The sequence below is a fragment of the Colletotrichum lupini genome, chromosome 1, assembly GCF_023278565.1.
Source record: "Colletotrichum lupini chromosome 1, complete sequence".
In the NCBI taxonomy this organism is placed as follows: domain Eukaryota; kingdom Fungi; phylum Ascomycota; class Sordariomycetes; order Glomerellales; family Glomerellaceae; genus Colletotrichum; species Colletotrichum lupini.
In genome coordinates this window covers 4,804,956-4,826,033 of record NC_064672.1, presented here as the reverse complement: position 1 = coordinate 4,826,033, position 21,078 = coordinate 4,804,956, and the positions used below count along the sequence as shown (strand labels likewise).

General features: G+C 41.0%; 2 protein-coding genes across 2 annotated transcripts; one reads left to right on the top strand and one right to left on the bottom strand.

Moving 5' to 3' along the window:
• Nucleotides 1-9,642: 9,642 nt before the first annotated feature.
• Nucleotides 9,643-11,715, top strand: CLUP02_01442 (uncharacterized protein; the record flags this gene model as incomplete). The annotated part of the gene is made up of 7 exons (XM_049280482.1): nt 9,643-9,659; nt 9,914-10,208; nt 10,359-10,719; nt 10,799-10,916; nt 10,977-11,047; nt 11,111-11,135; nt 11,208-11,715. 7 exons carry the CDS (start codon nt 9,643-9,645, stop codon nt 11,713-11,715), a joined length of 1,395 nt encoding a protein of 464 aa, XP_049136439.1.
• Nucleotides 11,716-14,776: 3,061 nt separating this feature from the next.
• CLUP02_01441 (uncharacterized protein) lies at nt 14,777-18,076 on the bottom strand (the record flags this gene model as incomplete). Its single annotated transcript, XM_049280481.1, has 4 exons — nt 14,777-14,899; nt 15,023-15,175; nt 15,247-15,318; nt 15,488-18,076. 4 exons carry the CDS (start codon nt 18,074-18,076, stop codon nt 14,777-14,779), a joined length of 2,937 nt encoding a protein of 978 aa, XP_049136438.1.
• Between the last annotated feature and the right edge of the window lie 3,002 nt (nt 18,077-21,078).

Below are 21,078 nucleotides of genomic sequence, written 5' to 3'. Positions count from 1 at the left end.
AAGGATAATACGACGGCCTATAGTATATAGCTAGAAATCGTACCCGTTAAAGCGTACTATAGTATTAAAAAAGTAAAGAGGGTATATTAGTAATTAAAAAGGGTATTTAGAATTATTAAAAAGGAAAATCTAGATTTTATTAACGACGAATACCTCTAAATAGTACTTAAATATTATAACGATATTATAGGGCCTAACGGACTTATATTAACGTTATTAGTATTTAGAATATATTTAAAAACGACCTTAGCCTCGTTATTATTATTAAGTATAAGCTAACGAGCCTAAGTAATTAAAAAAATAATACGGGTATTACGTAAAGTAAGTATAAAAAAGTAAGTTAACGAGGTAATTATTATATATAATAGGCCTAATATAGGGGATAATTTAAATATATTACTAAATTTAGATATACGAGTATAATACGAAATTACTTAATAATAAGCGGGGCTATATAAGTTAATTTCTATTAATAAGCGCTTTTATATAATTATAAAAGATTACGACTAGTTATTTGAAGTATTAATTACGGTAGTTAGACCGTACTATATAGATCTTAATAAGGTAATTTCTAATTTATAAAAAGAAAAAGAGCTAGGGGAAACTATATAACCCGTAGTAGAGGTATAGGAAATTATCTTTAATAAAATCGTCGTAGTAATATTAATAAACGACGAGGAAAAAGAAATTATTAAAAGGGTATTAATACTACTAGCGAGACGTTATAAAAGATTATAATAGTAAGCCCTAACGTAGTAATTTATTATTAATAACGAGGTAATTAATACTTTTTATATAGTAAAAAAGAAAGCCGATTTCGAGCTAGTAATTAAATTACGTAAAGAAGGCGTAATTATAACTATTAAAAAACCGTATAAGGGATTAGATTTTATTAAAATAGACACTTTTTATAATCGAGGGGTCTATCGATTTATTTTATATAATTTAGAAAAATATATAAACCTCTATATATTTAAATTATAAATAGTTCGTAAGATTAAAAGGAAAAGAATACCCTAGCCGTACGAAAAGTCTAAATACGTAATTTAGAGGTACGGCGACGTTAAAAAGGTAACGCTACTTATATAATCGCTTATTATATAGCACTATAATTAACGATTAATAATAGTATTAATAGTATTATCATAAAAAAAGGGATATAAGATTTAGAGCTATAATATTACCTAGGCCTATACTTAATCGGTTATAGGGCTTATAAAGAAAATCCTAGCCTATTTACTAAAAGAAATAGTTAGTAAGTACTTAAAAAGTATAATTATTAAAGTACTTAAGCTACTATATAAGCTCGTAAAATCGGGTACTTATTAATAAGCTACTTACTACGATTTTTATATTAATTAATTATTAATAATTACTTCTCCGTACGACCCGTACTTATTAATTATAAAATACAAAAGTAATTAATTTAAGATCGTTAAAATATAAACCGACGATATATTAAGCTTATTTAATATTAATTTTATAAAAAAAGAGGATAAGGAGCTTTAAAAAGCGGGCTTTATAACGAAGTTAAAAGAGGTCTTTATAATAAACACCCCCTTAGTATTTAATAATAGGATTCTTATAATTAAAAAAGAAACCGTCGTTTTTTAATAAAAGGGGTAAAATAAGAAAATTAACCTCGTTAATCTAAATATAACTAACGTTAAAAAGTAATATAAAGCTAAGCTTGCGCGAGGGGTATATATTATAAATATTTATTAACTTAAAGTAATTTTTAACTATACTAAAGTAATATAAGTTATAGATCTAACTAAACGAGATATTAAAGTATTTAATAAGCGGCTTAAGTAGTAGTAAACGAATTTTAATCGAGGTCTTATTTATTATTTAATTAACTTTATAATTAGTAAGCTTTACGTTTTTATTAATAAGTTATTTGTGAATAATAACGACCTTATTTCGTAATTAGGGTATATTATTATCTTAGCTAATAAGAGTATAAATAAGAGCGAATTTATTATATATAGTAATATAATCTATTATTTATTAATTAAAAATAAGTGGGTAACGAGAAATATATTAGTATTAGAGGTATATAGTATAGTTAACGGCGTTAACCTCTTTTACGTAATTTTAATAACGCTAAAGAAGATTACTAATTAAATTAGCTTTTTACTTATTTTAATAGTTATTTATACCGATTCTTATTTATTATATAAATACTTTATTAAATTAAGAACGACGAAGGAAAAGAGGCTTATAATTAATATTATAACCCTTAAGTAATTATATAAAAAGTATAAAATATTTGAAATCTATTAGATTAATAATAAAAATAACTTTATAAACGTTTTTATAAAAATAGTATTAAATAAGGGATTAGAGTAATTTATAAGTAGTAGAAAAGCTATTATATAAATAGAGGGATAGGTTATACGAAAAGAGTAAAAAAAAGGGGGAAAAGGAGACGACTTAGTAAACGGGCCCGAGGTCGAATTATATTTCTAACCGTAGTAATTAAATTAATAAAAAAAAGAGAAAGTTAGTATCGGATTAGAAGTTTAATTTAACTATAGTATATAGCTAACTACGTAAGGGCTAATTAGGGGCCCTATTTATAATTATCGTAACTAGCCTAACTTATAATTAAAACCTCTTTTTTATACTTATTACGTAGATATTTATATAGTTTAATTAATCTCTTCGTTAACTACGGTTCGAACTAACTACCCTATAATAGGGATACTAACACTTACGAATTACGACTGGACATCTTTTCTGGACTATAATTATAACCCACGGTAAGGTAGGTAATGAGCAAATTAGAGAGACCAAGCCAGTGTCATTTGTTAATTACTTTAACAAGCCTACTGTATCTAGGTATATCACTTAGATCTGTTAAGTCTTTTACGGAAGCTGCTGCGCTTCAGGGAGCAGAAAACACTGAGATTGATAATCTGAATCCCGTTACACCTGTCTTCTCTCTTCCTTCCTAGATGCCTTTCTCTTCCTTAGAAAAATACCGAGAGCCACAATGTACCTTGCATGCAAGGCTCAACGATGGCAGCGGACAAAAGGAACGTGGAATGTCAGCTTTGTTAAGGGTCAGCTGACAGGTTCTGACAAATCACTGGCATATATAAATCAATAAATGGAGACCGCAATTGAGCAAAACTATATTCCTGTTTGTTGTTGAAAAGCCAAACTGTGTTACTGTTTGCTATCGGGCCTGTCTTAATACCTCAACTAAGAGTCACATGCTGTAACTTACGCCTCCTAGGACAGTTTGCCTTCACCACCAACGTTACCACTTTGCCGTTGAAGCCGTCGTACACCTGGCGAACCGTTGGCGACTACCTAACTTGACCATGGAGAATCTACTCATTTTGATTCACGGCCAAATTTTTGAATATCTAGATCGCGTGAGCAGCCAACAGAAGCAGCTAGCAGCTTAGCATCGATTTGAAGATCGCCGAGGGGACGTTGGGCTGATCAGATCCCACCCAGCCTCCCAATAACACGTCGTCCTGGTGTATAACCCCGCTTCGCGCGGCCTGCTCCGCTCCGCCACACCACCCTCAACTTGTAGACCCTGGCGCGATATCCCAGGAAATATCACTGGCCCGGATGGTTGCTCTGCAGGTCGTTCAAGAGCCTTGATTCTATTGGCGGAACTGCAAGAGCCGCCAGTTGCCATGTTATTTATCACGGCTTGGCTTTCTGGAGAGTGGTTGCGCGTTCGTCAATTCATGCGGCACATCAGGTTACCATCTGTCTCCGAGGACTAGTTCTTCGTGACGATTATTGAAATGCTCCCCCGTGATCAAGACATTATCAATCACCGCCTCTTCAGACCTCTGCATATGTCGGCAGTGGCCTGCAGCGACAATGCAAGCGTGTTGTTTGTCTGACGGAGAAAAAAGAAAAGTCTCCATTTTCGGCACATGCTGCGCCGCGAGTTGTTTTAATCAAAATTAATCTTGACCGATAACAAAATTACTCTTGCGCTAAATTCTCAGCTCGCCTACGCGTATGACAAGGCAAGCCACCACGACATGGCTCTTCCCGCCCGGGATGGCTGGCTAGGTGGAGAGATGAACGCTAGGCCCCCTCTGTGCAACGATATTCTAGAAGACAGCTCGTCAGCGTTCTCGCTCAAAAAGCCATGTGATCTCTCAATAGGTATGTGAAAGGGAGCCCCGAGCGCTTGGCACATCTTTCGAAACCCTAGTCGATCGGTGAAGGCCGTTGTCAGCGATGAAGATTTGAAGCCACAAGACTTTCAGTCCCAAGTAGCTGTTTAGCGCGGCGAGCTTTTCCACGACCGGACGTGAGACCCGTTAGTTACCCCCGGGGGAGGCTAAGGACGCACACTAGAGGGCATAAGCTCTTTTCTCCCCCCAGGTCGGGAGAATTAGCCTGCCCGTTGAAGCCAAGACGCCGGCTTCCTAGTATGTTTTGTGTGCCTGGAACTTTGGCAACAGGCCGGCTGCGCTTATCGGGTGATGGCATTTCTTTTGGGGAAGCCATCTCCGGCACTTGCGAGGTCCTCGCCATCGCAGCATCACTGCTCTGTCGTCACCGGGTCATCACAGGGTGACGAGCCACTTTCTCGCCTATCGCCAGACTGTCCAATCCGCGTGCGTGCGGCTCGCTACCAGAAATTGAAGAAGAGGTCATGCGTCGGCCGAGGTAAGCGGTAAGCGGCATCGCATTGCTACGTAATTTGCGGGAAAGGAGCCTCTGGTTCCCTCTTTTGAGTATTTTCGCGTGGCGTCAGAGTTGGTCACCTTTGGCAGTTGGGGGAGACCCGAAGTTCCGCGCGATATCCATCATCTCCGCCGACCAACCCGTACTCCTGGAATCTCGCGACGGCACAACTTTTCCTAGTACAAGGATCCACACGTATTCCGCTTAAGCCTGGGCCTTTTACTTTTACCCTTGGGCGTTCACACGTGGATCTTGCAAGTTTCGGCGGCCCTCTTGATGTCTCTCCTGACCGACGAAAACTCCTCGATCCTTTTTGCTTTTAGTTCATTGCGACTCTGTAATACTGTTGCTATCACCCTGTCCTCCTGATTTCTGGGCGCACGTTTGTTATTGAGAGCACGACTCCATCGGTGCTGCAACAGAAGCTTTCTTGAGCTCCGTTACTTTGCAACGTTGAACCTTTCACGATTCAGTCAAATCAGCGGCCAAGCTCCCCTGGAAACGGCCGAGCATCCCGCATCCGAGGAAGGAAGTCCCGCTTTGGGCGGCATGTGGCCATTTCTATATAGACCCATATTGAAATAAAGAGATAATACTACCGCGCGGGCTCACAGCCCAGCAAGGCCTCCGTTGCGGCGTGCGGCGTGCGGTCTGCCGCACCTATACTCATCACACCCGTCGTCGGAGAGAAAAACCAGGATAGAGTGACAGCGACGTATGGAAAAGGAAAGACGCAAGAAACAAAAAGAAAAATAGCACCAAAACGTACGAAAAGGAAAACTCCCGACGCTCTTCTCCTCTTTTCCTGAGACTTGCGTTCCCACAAATCCACCGTCGACACATGTCACTGCTCACTACCGCCGTAAATTGTCCGAATCCCCGCCAAGGCCCAACCGTTGGACATTCGGCCGAATCACGAAGCCGGGAACGTGTCACACAACGGCCAACAGAGGGAGCATTGGGACGGAGACAGAGTCCAGTCTGGATATCACATCGGGATTGCTTTTTTCTTCGGGGAGGTGTTAGAGGGGAGGCGTCACCAAGTGACACCAACGCCCAAAAAGCGGACGTGGCCCTCGGATCAAGTATAGATCATCCATCTACACTGGGACGTCGCCACGGAAGGGGGATTTTCTGATTGGTGTCCCATTGGCGCGGATTCTGGAACGTCCCCAGTCCAGTGTTTAGTGACATTCAAAGTGTCAAAAGATGGGATGGACCTACGGTACACTAACGGGACGGTGACAACCGCGTGCCCGCGATAGGGAGACACAACGGCTGAAGCGAACAATTCGTGCGACAATGACAGCTCGGGTACCACACGGGACTCGCTAGCAGCGTCGTTACCCGTCAGCCTGAACAAGAACGCCGAATTTCCATTTCTGGAACGACTGGAGCCTTTTGGAAACTTGAAAGAGGGATCACGGTGTCACATTCGACCTTTTGCTCGCTCTCTCAACTTCTCAACCGCACTTTTCACAGTCACTCCACGTGGCCGCACGGAAGTGTAGAGCCGGGATGTGGGAAAATTGTACCATGTATAGGAGCACTCAGTCACTTCGGCCCCCCCAAAGTGCAACCCAAGGTGGGTGAATTACGCCACAGTGCCCCTGTCCCCGAAATCGTGCGCCCAGGCCTATCCATGCCCGTGTTGCTGCTATGTTGCCATGCCTATGCCGGGTTCGAAGATGCACTTACGTGCATTTGGGAACACCCATCAGTGGTATCCCACTGGCTGGGCTGCTCGCGGAATATCCGCTTCAGTCACAAGCAAGAAGAGAGATCTGGGAGAACGAGAAAGGCCCAATCCTCATTGACTTTTCTGCGGCCTCAACGGGGCCGCCCACAGGGGCACACCATACTGCGGTACGAAAGAAACGATCTGCCGGGATACAAGAGGTCAGTGGAGAGGGAACGCGAACCGGGACAAGGATGCATGTTTCATCTATATCGCCGCCTATGAGTCGACAGCCCTCCTCGGGGCATCCCTGATCGTGGATTAGGTAGTGTAGAGCGGGGGGCAGTTCTCATCGCTGGGCGGACCAAGACTCCAATCTTGGTGACGCCAAGGCTAAGCCGCTTGAAACCACAAGTCAAACAATTCGTACCCATCAGTGCGGTCCAACCCTAACCGTATACATTCTAGAAGGGAGGAGGAGGGAGCTAGCAGATCAACTCCAGTTGTATCGCCAGGCTTCGACATCGCAGAAACACTTACAACACTCAGAACCCCCTTTGCACAGCCCATTATCTCCTGCTCCCGATACGGCAGACATCTTGACTCGGTGATGTCGTAGGCGATGCTAGTCATGGATACCAACCTGAGAACGGCCGGAGTGAACTCTGTTGAATATCCTCTCTCCCTGTAACAGCCCGGTTTCACTCAGTTGCACCGCTGCCTCTATCCGTCTTCCATTTCGTACAGTCTGCGAGTATCGTCGCTGATCTCGGTCTTCCTCTCCACCATCAGGGCTGGCGAGCCGCCTCTTCCAACTCCCCAGCTGCGCAGTATGCATCCACGGGATGGCGACGCTCACCTGCCTGTCTGGCTCCTCACCCTCCGAAGGGAATACAAGATGGATGCGGGTGCATGTGTGTGTGTGGTTCAGCCCATTGAGCGGACTGCAGAAAGACTCAAGGGAAACCCCCTGCCAGGAAACCACCCGACTGCGCAAAGTATATTTTTGCGTCTTTTGGCCGTGATCTCGCATAGCTGTGTACATTAAACCAGGAAACACCTCATATACATGGCCAATCAGCCCATGATACCTGTGCGTGTTGGTGGAGCAGAAGCTACCACTGTTTAACTCCATCGTTTTGTATTACTAGAGGATTGCCGTAGTATATATAGACGCTACCTTACCCTCGAATTCCGCACTATTTAACCTTAACCCTTTTCTTACTTATCCTTTTTTCTATTCTACCCTCTCCCTCGTTAAGGGATCGCTAGAATCGTAGTTTTTAAGCTTATTAATAAACTAATATTACTATTTAAAAATAAGTAACTTACGCTTATATATAAGTACTGGGAGTCTTATTATTATAAAAATAATAATAAATATATTAGAGTACTTAAGAGAGCTTTTTAATAAATTTTTAATATTATTTAAAATCATAATCCTCGAGCTATAAAAAGAAGCTAAGGTATTATATTAATACGACCTTATTTATTTTATTAATACTAATAATAGTCTTTTTAATATAAAATATATTACTAATACTCTGCGGCTACGTTACTATTTTTTATAAATCGTACTTAATATTAATAAGGATTTTAATATTATCTCTTAGTTCGTTTTTTAATTTTTTTATTAAGGTTATTATTATAAAATTAGTTTAGTTATTAATATTTTAATAAGTATTTTAACTTAACTTAGAGGCTCTTATAGCCCTTAAAAAGAGGTTTTTAAAGGACTTATAATTAAACTTTTTATTTATTATAAATAAAGCTATTATAATTAAAGCTATAACGCTAGTTACGAACTTTAATAATAAGTAATTAATAATATAATTATCTTTTTTTTATAGCGAGCTTAAAAAAGTATTTTAATTTAAGTACTAAGTAGGTACTATATTATTTTATTAAAACTATATTCTTGTACTTATATAGTGGTTTTTTTTCTAGCTTTATAAGCGTAAAAAATCGACCTTAACGGGATTATATTTTTAAAGGAAATTATATAATACGGTATATTTTTTTAACTATATAATATACGTAATATGCCCTAAGTATGCGCTGAACGTAATATAGTAATTTTAATATAAAAACTGCTATATAATTCGGAATAAATAAACTACCCTATAGCGGCACTAGTTAGAAAGGTCGATAGTAGAGGTCGGTTATAATAGTTAGCTATAATAGTTAGCTATAATAATTAAAAGCGGCCTTCCTTAACTATAGAGGTTCTAAACTTTAATAATAACATAGAGGTTTCTAAAAAAAGGGCTAAATAGGCTAATATTTACTACTCTTTTATTATACTAGAGCTCATAAAGATTCTTTTTATCCTTATTACTTTTAATATTACCTAAAGCTACTCTCTATTTAAACTAAATAAATTTATTAAATAAATTTACTAAATAAACTTATTAATATATAAACTACTACTTTATTCTTAGTATATAGTTAGTAATTAGTAAGCTAAAGATATTCGTTAATAAGTTTACTTCTCTTAGGCTAGGCGCCCTCTTTAGCTAGCTCGACGCTATAGCTATTATAATTAATATAAGTACGCCCGAGGATTAGTAAAGTACTTTTTAATAATACGGAATTTAGCTAAGTAATAATACGAACGCTATAAATAGCCGGGCTAATACGGACGTTAAGATTTAGTATATTAATATTAGCTTGGAAATTATACTTTATAGAGCTAGAAATCCTTTTAATATAAGTTATATTATAAATATAAAAAAATATATAAGGGGCCCTTTAATTTTTAATAAAAAGGAGTATATAATACGGGATTTAGCTACCTATATAGGCTAGTACTAAGAGGTCTTATGTGCGTTAGAGTGGGTATAGCTCGCCCTCTAGACGGGCGGGGGAAGGTCGGGAGTTTTGATTAGTAGTTAGGTATAGAGCGCAATATACCTAGTTTTCCCCAATACGTAATACACGGTACGGCCCCGGCGGATTGCTCCGTCGGGGGGATTCTTGTACTTATAACTTAGAAAGAATTAACTTTCTTCGATAACAAGGTACTTAGGAGCAGAAGCTGCGCACTAACGTCTGCAACCCCGGCTGTTCATATATTTCCAGGAGTCGCCGCCTTCGCGGGGTCCGCCAAGTCTAGAATCTCGCATGTTGGTGCAAGGACAAACTGGGCAAAGCCTGGCTGGACGCACGATTCTCCTTCCCATCCTTTCCTGTCGCCTCTACTTTCCCCGTCCCTGTTGGTGGACCGTGGATTGAGTGTTTGTGTGTGTGTTCACTCTCTGGTGTGTGTGCCTCTTCTGCAGCCTCTGCTTATGCCTGGATATTGCCCGTCCCTGATCCTGCGCCGCCCTCCCACTTTCTCCTCATCTCTCTTTTCCTGCAAGCTGACTCTTTTTTGATTAGGCCCAGTCAGTCACACACACTCTTTTTACCTTTTTGACTTTCCCGTTCCCGCGCCTGGTCGCTTTTGCCTTCATTTGGTTCGTCTTTTTGTTTCTACTTCATCCTCGCCTCTCGCCCTTCCATCTAGGAACTGTTCCGTGCCGTGTGAGTGTTCGCCTTTTCGCACGCCGCCCGCCGCAGCCAGCCCGACGTCCGAACACCACCGCTTTCCATCGAGACTACGAACGGCTTCTTCAAACCACGACTCAGAGGTTTGAGGCTCTACAGCCCGGCCGAGAATGTAACGATGGACTTCTACTCACGAGCAACAAACGATGGACCCGTACATGCTTTTGTTAACCCTTTCGTCGAATTGAACGCTGGTTTGTGGAGTTTATTTGCTGGTGCGACCGTTTTCCTCGCACTGCGCCTTTGGTGTAAGATCACAAGACGACACGGACTGTGGTACGACGATTACATTCTTGTGATATCTTGGGTGAGTTGCGCCCCCTTCAACCAACATCACCTAGTACCATGTGCACACGATTTTATTATTTGCATTGTCTTCCGAGCACATCTGCTCTCTCCTTCGGAAATGTTGGCCTGTCAGGTTAGTTGATGTATTTCGACTAACCAACCCGACTAGACCCTTTTGCTGGCCAACAACATTTTGATTGTTTACGAATTCGCGACCGGCTATGTACTCAAGGACTCCTCAGAACAATGGGATGACCGCATGCACATCCTCATCAACATCTCATCTTGCGGCACTCTCATCGGACAAGCATGGACCAAGTCAGCTTTCGGCGTCACACTCATCCGAATGAGCAACCAATGGCAGCGATGGATTCTCTATTTCTGTATCGTCACGATGAACGTGTACATGATCGCCAAGGTTGTCGTTCAGTGGGGAAAAGTTTGCGGTAGCAAGAGTTACGACGGCGACTACCGACTGAATTTCTGCCTCGAAAAGAAATTCCGCGACGACTTCAAGGAGGGCGGAAACGGTAAGTTTCAACTGATGGCAGGCAGTTTATGTCTGATTGCTTTTTGATCATAAGGTCTTGGACTGACTCAAGTGTGTAGTTTACAACATCATCATGGACTTCGTCTTTGCGTGCTTCCCCTGGTTGATCACCCGATCGCTGGAAATGAGACGCGCTGAGAAGGTTGGCCTATGTATCACGATGAGTTTAGGAATGATGTGAGTTTAAATCATATCCATGATTTTGATGGTTTTGGCAAAATGCTAATCCTTACTCAGTGTCGCCATTGTTGCCGCCATCAGAGTAAGCTGGAAAGATGAGGGTAACGGTCGTGATCAGTGGTATATCTGTAAGCCAAGCAACCCAATCTTGATGAAATCTCACATGAATCGCTAATACGATCTGATTACAGGGCGCAATGGCCTGTCCCAAGTCTGGTGAGTAGTATTCTGAGGAGCCGAGTTCCGTGCCATCTCCACTCAAGGACGCGTTCGCTAAGATTGCACCAGGTACTCGTCGGAAATTACCGGCACCATCATCGTTCAGTGCATCCCCATTCTGCGCCCAATCCTCAGGGAAATCCACACGTCCCTAACCTCCAAGAGACTGGAGTCTACCGCCGGAGGCCAGAGCACAACCTTTGGAAGCAAGCTCAGCAGTGGCAAGCGGATATCGACGGGCGTGATGCAAAACGACAAGCAAGGAAACGAGCGGATCGCGCTCCGCGAGATCCCCGAGGAGCCCGCCGACGACTCACCGTACTGGAAGCAGGATCCCGCCCGCTCGTCCGACTCGACGACATCGCCGTCCGAGACCGACTTTAAGCCGCGCCCGCCCACCGCACCGCTGCCCGACATGTGGCCGCTATCAGGAAACGAGAGTGCAGATCTCAACGGATCTCACTCCGGCAAGAGCTTGGATTTCGAGCACGACCCTCACAACATCTCCCATTTAGATGTCGAGCAAGGGCATGTTCAGCAAGGGTTATCGCCGCCACCGCCTCGCAGGTTTCCTTAGCCATGGTTAGGAACGAAAAGAAAGAAACGATGTCAAGATTATTTCACAAAAAGGAGGCAATAGCAGACCGAGAACGCATCCCCATCCGGCAGATGTAATTGGACTCTTCACCTCGGCAAAGAGACACCAGACGGCTTCGAGAATCATGAGAATATAGAGAATGAGCCCACCGAGCAACAGAAGAGGTTCCTTCATCACGCCCAACCTACCTCTTAACCTCCACTTCTCCCCGCCAGCAAACCCGCCATACTGGATGTTTTGTCCATGCGGTGGCTTCAGTTGGGGTCCCGGGGTCAATTCAAGATCCCTTGACCCGACGCTCGAAAGCTAGCTACAAAACCTCTTTTGTTGCGCAACACGACACGACTCTTTCTCACTCACTCACTCATGCACCACGACGATCATCGAGACCGGCGCGGTCTCAACTCATGACAACAACTCACGTCGCTGGGATATGAAGCTTTCCTCAGGGAACATCCTGAAGGGAAAAAACTAGAGTTCACGGAGGGGAAGGTACTTGGGATGTGGGGGAGCGCGAATCCGGCGAAAATTAGCCCTTGTATATTACTCGCGTTATTTGGATTGGCAGCGGAAATTGTGTGTATACTTTTAACGATTGGGCATCAAGTTATCCCCATCAAGTACATAGTTCATCATCATCATCATCATCAACAACACCAACAAGAACAAGTTACATATCTTGCTGGAAACACCTCGTCCCTTTTCGGTCGCCCCATCCAGTGTGATCGCCTCTCTCGTCCTTTGGCCCCCTTTTGCTCACCACCCCTCCTCTAGACCGAGGCTGAGCATAACATTGAAACAACGGTCCGGGGGCGATCTTTGGAACGGTGAACCTGGGAACCTGGCCGTGACGCAAACTTGTCAAAAAACTGACATGCCGCACCCCGGTTGAGCACTTTGCGTTCTTCAGGGTTGCGACCTGTCGTTCTCTGACGGAAATGGCTATGACATCAAAATCCTCCGATGCTGCAGTCACTCAAAAGAGTTAGTGTGGCAGCTGTCTTGTCAATTAGCCACATGCAACCACACCGAAACTCTGAGTTGAGTGCATGCGACCGTTGGAGGGAAAGGGGGTAGCCGCAAGGTCTCAATTGAGAATATGTTCGTCTCTAACGATCTTTGGTCCCATCAGTTAGCCAAACCTTCAATTGCGATGAAGAAACCTCTGAGCAATTTACGGGGTACTCTAGCGTGACTGACGTGCATTTGTCTCGCGTCGGGCAAGGGGATCATACCGAGAATACCTAGGTACCTAGAGAATGTTGATCGGCGTCATGCTCATCTGAGTTGAGAGCAACGTAAGGAGTAGTGATTCTACGGCAGTTGAACGATATGGGAATCCACTACAACAAGCACCGGGGCTCTGGAATCCCGCCATATGCAGCGTGCTGTGATTGACAAATGGCCCGGGTACACGATGCCGTCCGACTGGTGCAAGTCACACAACATTCTTCTCAACGGTGACTTCTCGTAGCCAGGCACGAAACACGAGACAAGGAAACACGAGTAATAACGCGCGCCGATTAAGAGAGTGCTCAAGCCTTTTCCCCCGAAGATTGTCATAAGATGTTGCACATCATAGCCACCCCAAAAACCAAACCCGTGGCCTCCCATGTTTGATCGTCTGTATAAGCTTGTTAGAACATCGCGTGCGCGCGGCGTTCAATATGTGATACGCCTTATGTTCCTCATCGCCAGCAAGGGTGTTGGTCGTCCAAAGGGGGATGTGTGGCATGGCTTGGCTTGAACCTGCGACAGGTGCAAGCGATCCGTGCCCACGCTGTCCACGCTGCCTCCACGCGGACAGAGTGTCAAGATGACTTGGACGAACGACGCCTGATGGGTTTGTTTTCGGACGAAGATGGAACGACTGGACTTGGACAGAGATACGATATGCTACTCCCACCTTCCCGATGGACAGTATTCTGGCCGGTTTCAAGACCCTGTGTTAAAGAAAAGTGTGGTGTTGCACCGTTGCACGTCAGGTCCGTGGAGAATTACGTGGCATATCAGGCCCCAACCACAACAGCTCCAATGGACCACGGGCAAGAGCTTCGAAGATACCGGGGGATGCACATGCCAATTGAGAGTTCCTCGGGGCGAGCGGAATGATTGATTATTTGTTTGGTCCAAGGACTTGGTTTACAATGCTTGGCCAATTGCCTCGGTTTTCTAAATTCTCTCACTAGTACCTTAGTGCAAGACTAGTAGTCAAAGCTCTCGAGTTACCAGCGATAGGACATGCATACATCTGGTAAAGGCTTTCTTTGCAATTCATCATAATGCGGGTTTTCGGAGTTGCCAACTGCACAGCCAATGGCTTTAGAAGCCTCAGTCACAAGGACATAGGTCTGACTACGCGTCTCCCTTGTAACGAACTCAAGCTACTGCTCTGACACAAGGATCCTCCCGGCGCCACCTTGATGAAGACACTTCATTTTGCCATTGGTCTCAATAGCTTCGGTCTAAAGATAGCTAGGTTGGCTTCTGAGTAAACACATGCAAACTCCATACAACCTCCGGACTTCCCATATAATAGTTCCTATTTACACTCAAAATGGCCCACTGTTGCAATTCAATTGATCCGACGATACGTGGATTCGGCCGATCAACAGTTCGCAGTCGCACTCGTTCAACGGCGGGGAAATGCGGTGAAAATATGGGACTTTTATATGGACATCACGCCATTCCGGGGAGCTGGAAAGATTGTTGACGGGCAGAAGATCAGAGTGCCGATTCAGTGCAACGCTGCTAGCAAAGTTCGGGGCAGCTTCATAGAAACTTCATCCGTCCATTCTTGGCAATTTACACTCTCAATCAACTCCTTTGAAAATGTCAGCGGTGTTAAGCCCACACACAAATGGAAAGACATGACTCAACAGCTCGTCAAAGCGTATCTTGAACACTATTCTCTTGCATTATACCGAGTCAACCGACGAGAGCTAAAAAAGGAAGCTAACGCAGACGATCCTAATCATCGGGACGGCCCCAGCGATGGTTCCCACTATCTAGATTAAGTCCCCCAAAGTTAAAAGGTGAGCTAGCACGCCCGACTCCATGGTAAGCACGTCAGGCGCTGATAAACTGATAGGGTTGCGGTATTCATGACCATGTCCTCTGGGCAGATATTTGTCGGTCGTTCTTCTGCCCTCGTTCGCCGGAACTGCCGTCGGCCGCGTCACGGCTCAACCGAACACCAGAACGCGGTTATTACACATCTACTTTAGAATATCATGAACCTGATAGAAGGGCCTTTAGAGTTAGAGTTTGGCTCTTGCCTCGGCACGAGAAACGCAGCTTGGTAAGCCGGTAACGCCTTGGCGGGTGGTTTGTTGGAATGCCGTTGCGCAGACTTAGCTTCGCTGGACTTCGGGTCTTTCCAGCTGGGCCTAACTCTGATAAAGAAACTCAACGTCGATATGATGACGGAATGAAGTCGCTACAACGATTCATGTTGGCATTATGAGCATTCGAGCTTGAGGAGAATTTAAAACACATTAGAATAATGACTTCGTCATTTCGTAGTCCCCGGCGGCATTCGTGGTAGACTTTGAGCTTGGATATGTAATCAAATTCCTGAGGCTTTGAAATCTTCTGTGCATAAGATAATAAGAGGTGTGGGAAAAGTATCTAGAATGATGTGCGAGGGAAACTCGTCCTTGAGCGCCAAATGACATCAAAACTTGATGGCAAGAATAATCAATAAGACCAATAGAGATGACTCTTAAAAATACCGCTCCTTCCGACTCACATCCAGCTTTCTCGTGTGTGTTGTCTCCTGGAAAGCTAGTTGAATATTGCGTTTGTCGTCAGACTCCGCTCTCACAACCTTCTCCCACACTTTGTCAGAAGTAACACCAGCTCCAGCATCTGCCAGATCCTCATCAGATGGAGGCGGCGTCTTTAGTGCGAGTACGATCAAGTCTTGTAAATCTGACCATGGTATCACGCTCAGGACACGGATGCGCTCCCCACCTGACTTGACCTTGAGAAGCTCCAACACGTATCCAGTTCCCACTGTTGCGGCGTAGACGGCGATGATGCCGAGGTAGATCAGCATCATCACCTGGGCAAATTCCAGCGTTTTGCGACCTTGTCCTGATCCGTATCCGTAGCGCTGCGCAGTAAAGTTGATTGGCAAAGCCGTGTTCAGCACCTCAGTGAAAGCTGCAAAAGTTGTGTTGCGCTGGGTCGTGCTGTCTCTCCACTCATCCTGATGATGAGTGTTGTTGAAGGGAGTGATTTTATGAACACCTCCGAGGTAGCCGTGTTGCTCGTTCAAGTCGAGGTAAGTTAGCTCGGTGTCAGTACTATTGAGCTTGATCCGGGTTCTCTGTTCTTGACTGTTCCGTGCCAGACCCTCGGCGAGGTAAACTCCAAAGACTTTGGCCAGAAATATTTCTGATGCTGTATTATTCGCACCATCGACTGGAGCCAAAACGTTCATAGTTTTCCCATTCACCTTTAACTTCGAAGAAAAGTTGAGGATGATCTGACTAACACCCGAGGCGGTGGTCGTGTTTGATATATTCCAGTGTGGGTTGAGAAATTTGAACCAATTCGACCTGAATCTTATCACTCGGATGTCTTCTTGACTCTTGCCGTAGTACATGTCTCGCATGCTTTTGTCGTTACTAAATGTTGATTGAAGACTGTCACTGACGCTTGGGTCCATTGAGAAGTTAGACGGCGCCCAACTTGCGTACAAGCTACAGATGTAAACCAAGTTTCTCGATTCCCCAGACAATGAGTCGGGTATCATTCCATTCAGGTACACAACAGTTGAGTTTTCTTTGTCCAGAAAGAATGTGCTTGAGGCTGAGATATTGTCGAGACTCGAATTGTTCAGCCAGTCTGCTTCGTTAAATTCCCTAGGTTTTCTTTGGGATTGAAGACAATCGGCATCATCGAAGCAGTTGATAGATTTCGTTGGAAAGCTGATAGATCCCGGAGTCTCTGCTAAGTAACCTTTATCGTGTATTGTACACCTGGACTGTACAAATGGTTGGTAGAACCCCGATCCCTCTCCGGTCGGTGAGTTGACATTGGCGCCTCCTTTGGCTGTAATTCGGTAGCGAGGTTCGCGGGATAGGGCACCAACATCGGAGCTGTGGATGAATTGTTGAAAGAGACCGATGCTGGTCATGAGGAAGTGCGATGGCGTGGTGGTAAGCGTGGTCGAAGATGTGTTAGGCTTGTCATCGGCTTGCGTGAACACTAAATGGCGCCTAATATCTGACGACGTGGAATAAAATGTGAGATTGTTGGTCAAGTCGGTGGCTGCGTAGTCCCGTACCCAGCTCGAGATCACAGGGAACCCGCCAGCTGGACAATAATCTCGATAGACCCCCGCAGGTCCTTGGCACTCCGTGTACTCGCTGAAAGGGTCTCTGAACCATATGGCCCTCCGATTCCACCAGTACAACAAGGGCGGCTCGATTTTACTGAACGCCGAGCTTGTATCAAACTCGTACCAACCCAAGCTGGGTAGGAGGAGGACCGCAGATGCTGGTCCAACAATTGTCGAAAGTATGGTCGCGAAGACAAGGAACCCGGGTAGTAGCATTTCCCAGGGCTTTGACCTGTTGAGACCTTGGTGGCGGAACGACGAAGTTCGAAGGTAGTTGAGATCTCCAACTCGATAGCCCCCAGTGAGAAAGCCTAATCGCACACCAGTTGTGACGAGACGTCTCCGATACATCGCAAGAGCAATCGAAGACAATGATGCCACGATTAGAAGTTCGTGCAGTTTGGCTACAAACTGGAGAATATTGCTGATGATATCGGTGTCTAGTCGATAACCGCTCACAAGCGGACCTATCTCCGGATACCAGTAGAATTGTATTGAACCAATGAGTAGGACGGCTGTCGTCACCAGTATAGCAGGGAGGTGAACGATCCATCCGTTAAAGTAGCGTGACCATTCAGTTCGAGTGATGGGTTTCGAGATCTTTGAACCTTCCATACCGGGTAAAGTAGACCTGGAATTCTGTTTGCCTCGGTGCTGTGCAGGTCCGAGGCCCCCTTCATATTGGTCTTGAAGATCTCCCGTAACTTTTGCATATGACCAGTCACTCGTTCGCCTGCCGCTCGAGCGCTGAGTTTCTTCGTCAACACTCTTGGTTCGACTAGATAGCAGTGGCCTGTCCCACGATGTATCTTCGTCAGTCAGTCGTGATAACGTAGAGATTGGTCGAGGGGACATCTCATAGTGGTCTAGTGGTGGACTGATTAGAAGATCAGGAGAGGGCTGGTTATCGAGTGGAACTCCTCGACTCCATGCCCTTTGCGACATGCTCTGGCTTCGATGCCGCTCAGATTCTTGTTGGGTTGGATCCATCGCATCCGAAGGAGGAAAGTATTCGGCGCCGACAAGTTTTTAAATATACGCGGTTAAGACTACTACGCCTTATATCACGTAACAAGGATAGTAATCGCATCTCACGAAGTACCCGTTACGTACTAAATTATATATCTATCTTAGATATTATATATATAAACCTTTTTTTTTCTTTTTCTATTTTAATAATTAAGCTATTTTTATTATACTCCGTATACTTATTATTACGTACTATAACTTATAATAGTTATAAACCTAGTTCTTAGTTAAGACCTTATATTATAATAACGTACTTATTAATACGATTTTTATAATCTTTTTAAAATAACTAACTTACTTATACTTATTTTAACCTAAGCTAAATTAACTAGTTACGATAGTTAAATTAAATAGCTTAATATACTTTATATTATAAATAAGGGCGTTAAGGTTTAGAAATATATTAACTTAAACGCTTTAAATTTTAACGTATTCTTTAACCCCTTTATAATACTTATTTTACTTTTTAAATTTAAATAATTAGTTACGATCCGTAAAAAAAAAAATTTATAAACTTATTAAGCCCGTTATAAAGTATTTAAAAATAACTAAAGAAATTAAGAAATCTTTTATTAATAGCTTTTAAATATAACTCTTAATACGAACTTTTTAACTTCTTTAAATATAAATAACTTATAAAACTAAGCCGGGTTTCTTTTTATAAAGCTAGCTATATTACTTATTTTATATAAATAAATCTATTCTTATATTATATTTATAAAAAAGATCTATATACTCGAGAATATTTAGAAGTAATAAGAGCTCGATATTAAATATAAATAACTTATAGCTTATAAACGTAATATTATTAATACGTATATTAAAGTCTTTACTTAGTAATTAATAAAATTAATTAATATTATATTATATAAATACGTATTTTAAAAAGCTATTAAGAACGGTACTAAGTTTAGTATATAGCGAATTATTAAATATTTAAAATAAGAATTTAGGCTCTTTAAATTAATAATAAAAAATACGGTTCGAGAGGAGTATTAATAAGCCCTTAATAAAATAAGGACCGGAATTAACCCCTAACGTTAGTATAAAGAATAATAATTTACTTATTTCTAAACTAAAACGTATAATATTTTAAAAATTACTAAAGAGATTATTATACTTAACTTCTTAATTATAATTAAGTTTAGACTTAACTTTATATAGGGCTAACGTATATATAAGACTTTTAGTAAATTAATAGTTTTTAAAATATATATAAGGACTCTCGAGGAGATTATATATATATTTAGCTTAGTAACTTAGGATATATATATTAAATAACTTTTAGGTTAAAGAGGGGCTTATTTTATTTTTATTAAACGCTCTAACTTAGTTAATAATATAAGTAATAAAAGTAACGTTATATATTCTTATAATTACGTATATTTATAGCGCCCTATAGCGTATTAAAAATTAAAATAGGTATTTATAAACCGAAACGCTAATAAGTTATTAATATAAATACTAAAGAGCTATATAAAAAAAGTCCTTATTATTATTAAATTAAGTAAGTAGAAATTATTTTATAATAAGCTTGAAAAAGCTAATTAACTAAAGAACGATAAAACCCTTAAGAAACCTAGGTTTTTAAGAGGATTTTTTAACTAATTTATAGCGAGCTTATTAATAAACTAAAATAAGAGCTACGTAGTTATTATATTTATAAAAAGTTAGGATTTAAAAAATAAATATAATTTTTAGTACTTTTATAAATAATACTTACCCCCTTTTTTAGAATATAATAATAAATAATTATAAAGTAATATATTTAGTTAATAATAAGAGCTTACTTAAGCCCGAGAGTTATATATTATTAAGTAATAAAGACTATATTAAATTAAAAACTATTATATTACTTATTATTATATGCGGTATTTATATTATAAAGGGCGTTTTAAACGGACCTAAAGGAAAAGAAACTTGCGATCTAAAGCTTTAGAACGTTACTTATATTAAGGGATTTTATATTAATATAATTTTAAAAACTTTATTAAATAGAAGCGTACTTTAATATTACGGTCCAGATTATACTTTATAATAGGGAACGCTTTATAAGAATATTATTAAAAAAAAGTTTATTTAAAATAATAATTTAGTTTTTTTTAAATATAAGCTTTTTTAATCTTATCTTTTTTTTATAAACCTTAAGCGTATCCTATAAAGCTTAATTAGTATTATATTATTAATTAGCTATAGAAAATTCCGTTATTTATATTAACGTATTTATAAGAGGTTTAATAGCGCGCTCTTTTAGTACTTTAAAATAGGTTATTTTAAACTTAATATTTTTTATTAACTATTATATAAGACTCGAGGTATATATATTAAATTTTTATTTTAAGTTAAATATAAAGTATATATATTATTTAAAGCTAAAATAGTAATTTTAAAAAGACTATTTTTAAAAAGAGCTTTATAACTATAGTACTATATATATTAAAATCTTTTTTATTTTAAACTATTTCTTAATAAATAATAATATATATTTATAGTTTTTAATAAATATAGTAGGTAGCTTAGGGGGTTCTTTTTAAGGACTAAAATAGAGGAAGAAGTGCTTTTTATATTATACAGCCTCGAGGTAGCGATTCGTTATTAAAAAAGGACTCTAATTTACTTTTTTAAAAATAATAATAAGACTACCCTTTTAATTATAAACGTTAGATATATATATAAAACGTAGTATAGCGAGCTAGGAATTAAAATAGAACTTTTATTTTTATATATAAAGGAACTTATAAGTAATATTAAAAGAGTAAGTTAATTTATAATTACTAAAGTTTATAAGATGCGCTTTTTTACGAACTTTTTTATAAATCTATAGGACGAAATAGTACTAGGAGTAATTTTTATTTATAATATTACTTTACGGGAGGCTAATAAAGGAGATTTACTTATTATAATAAAAATTAACTAGTAAAAGTAGTATTAATACTAATAGTAAATAGGTTACTAAGTACGGG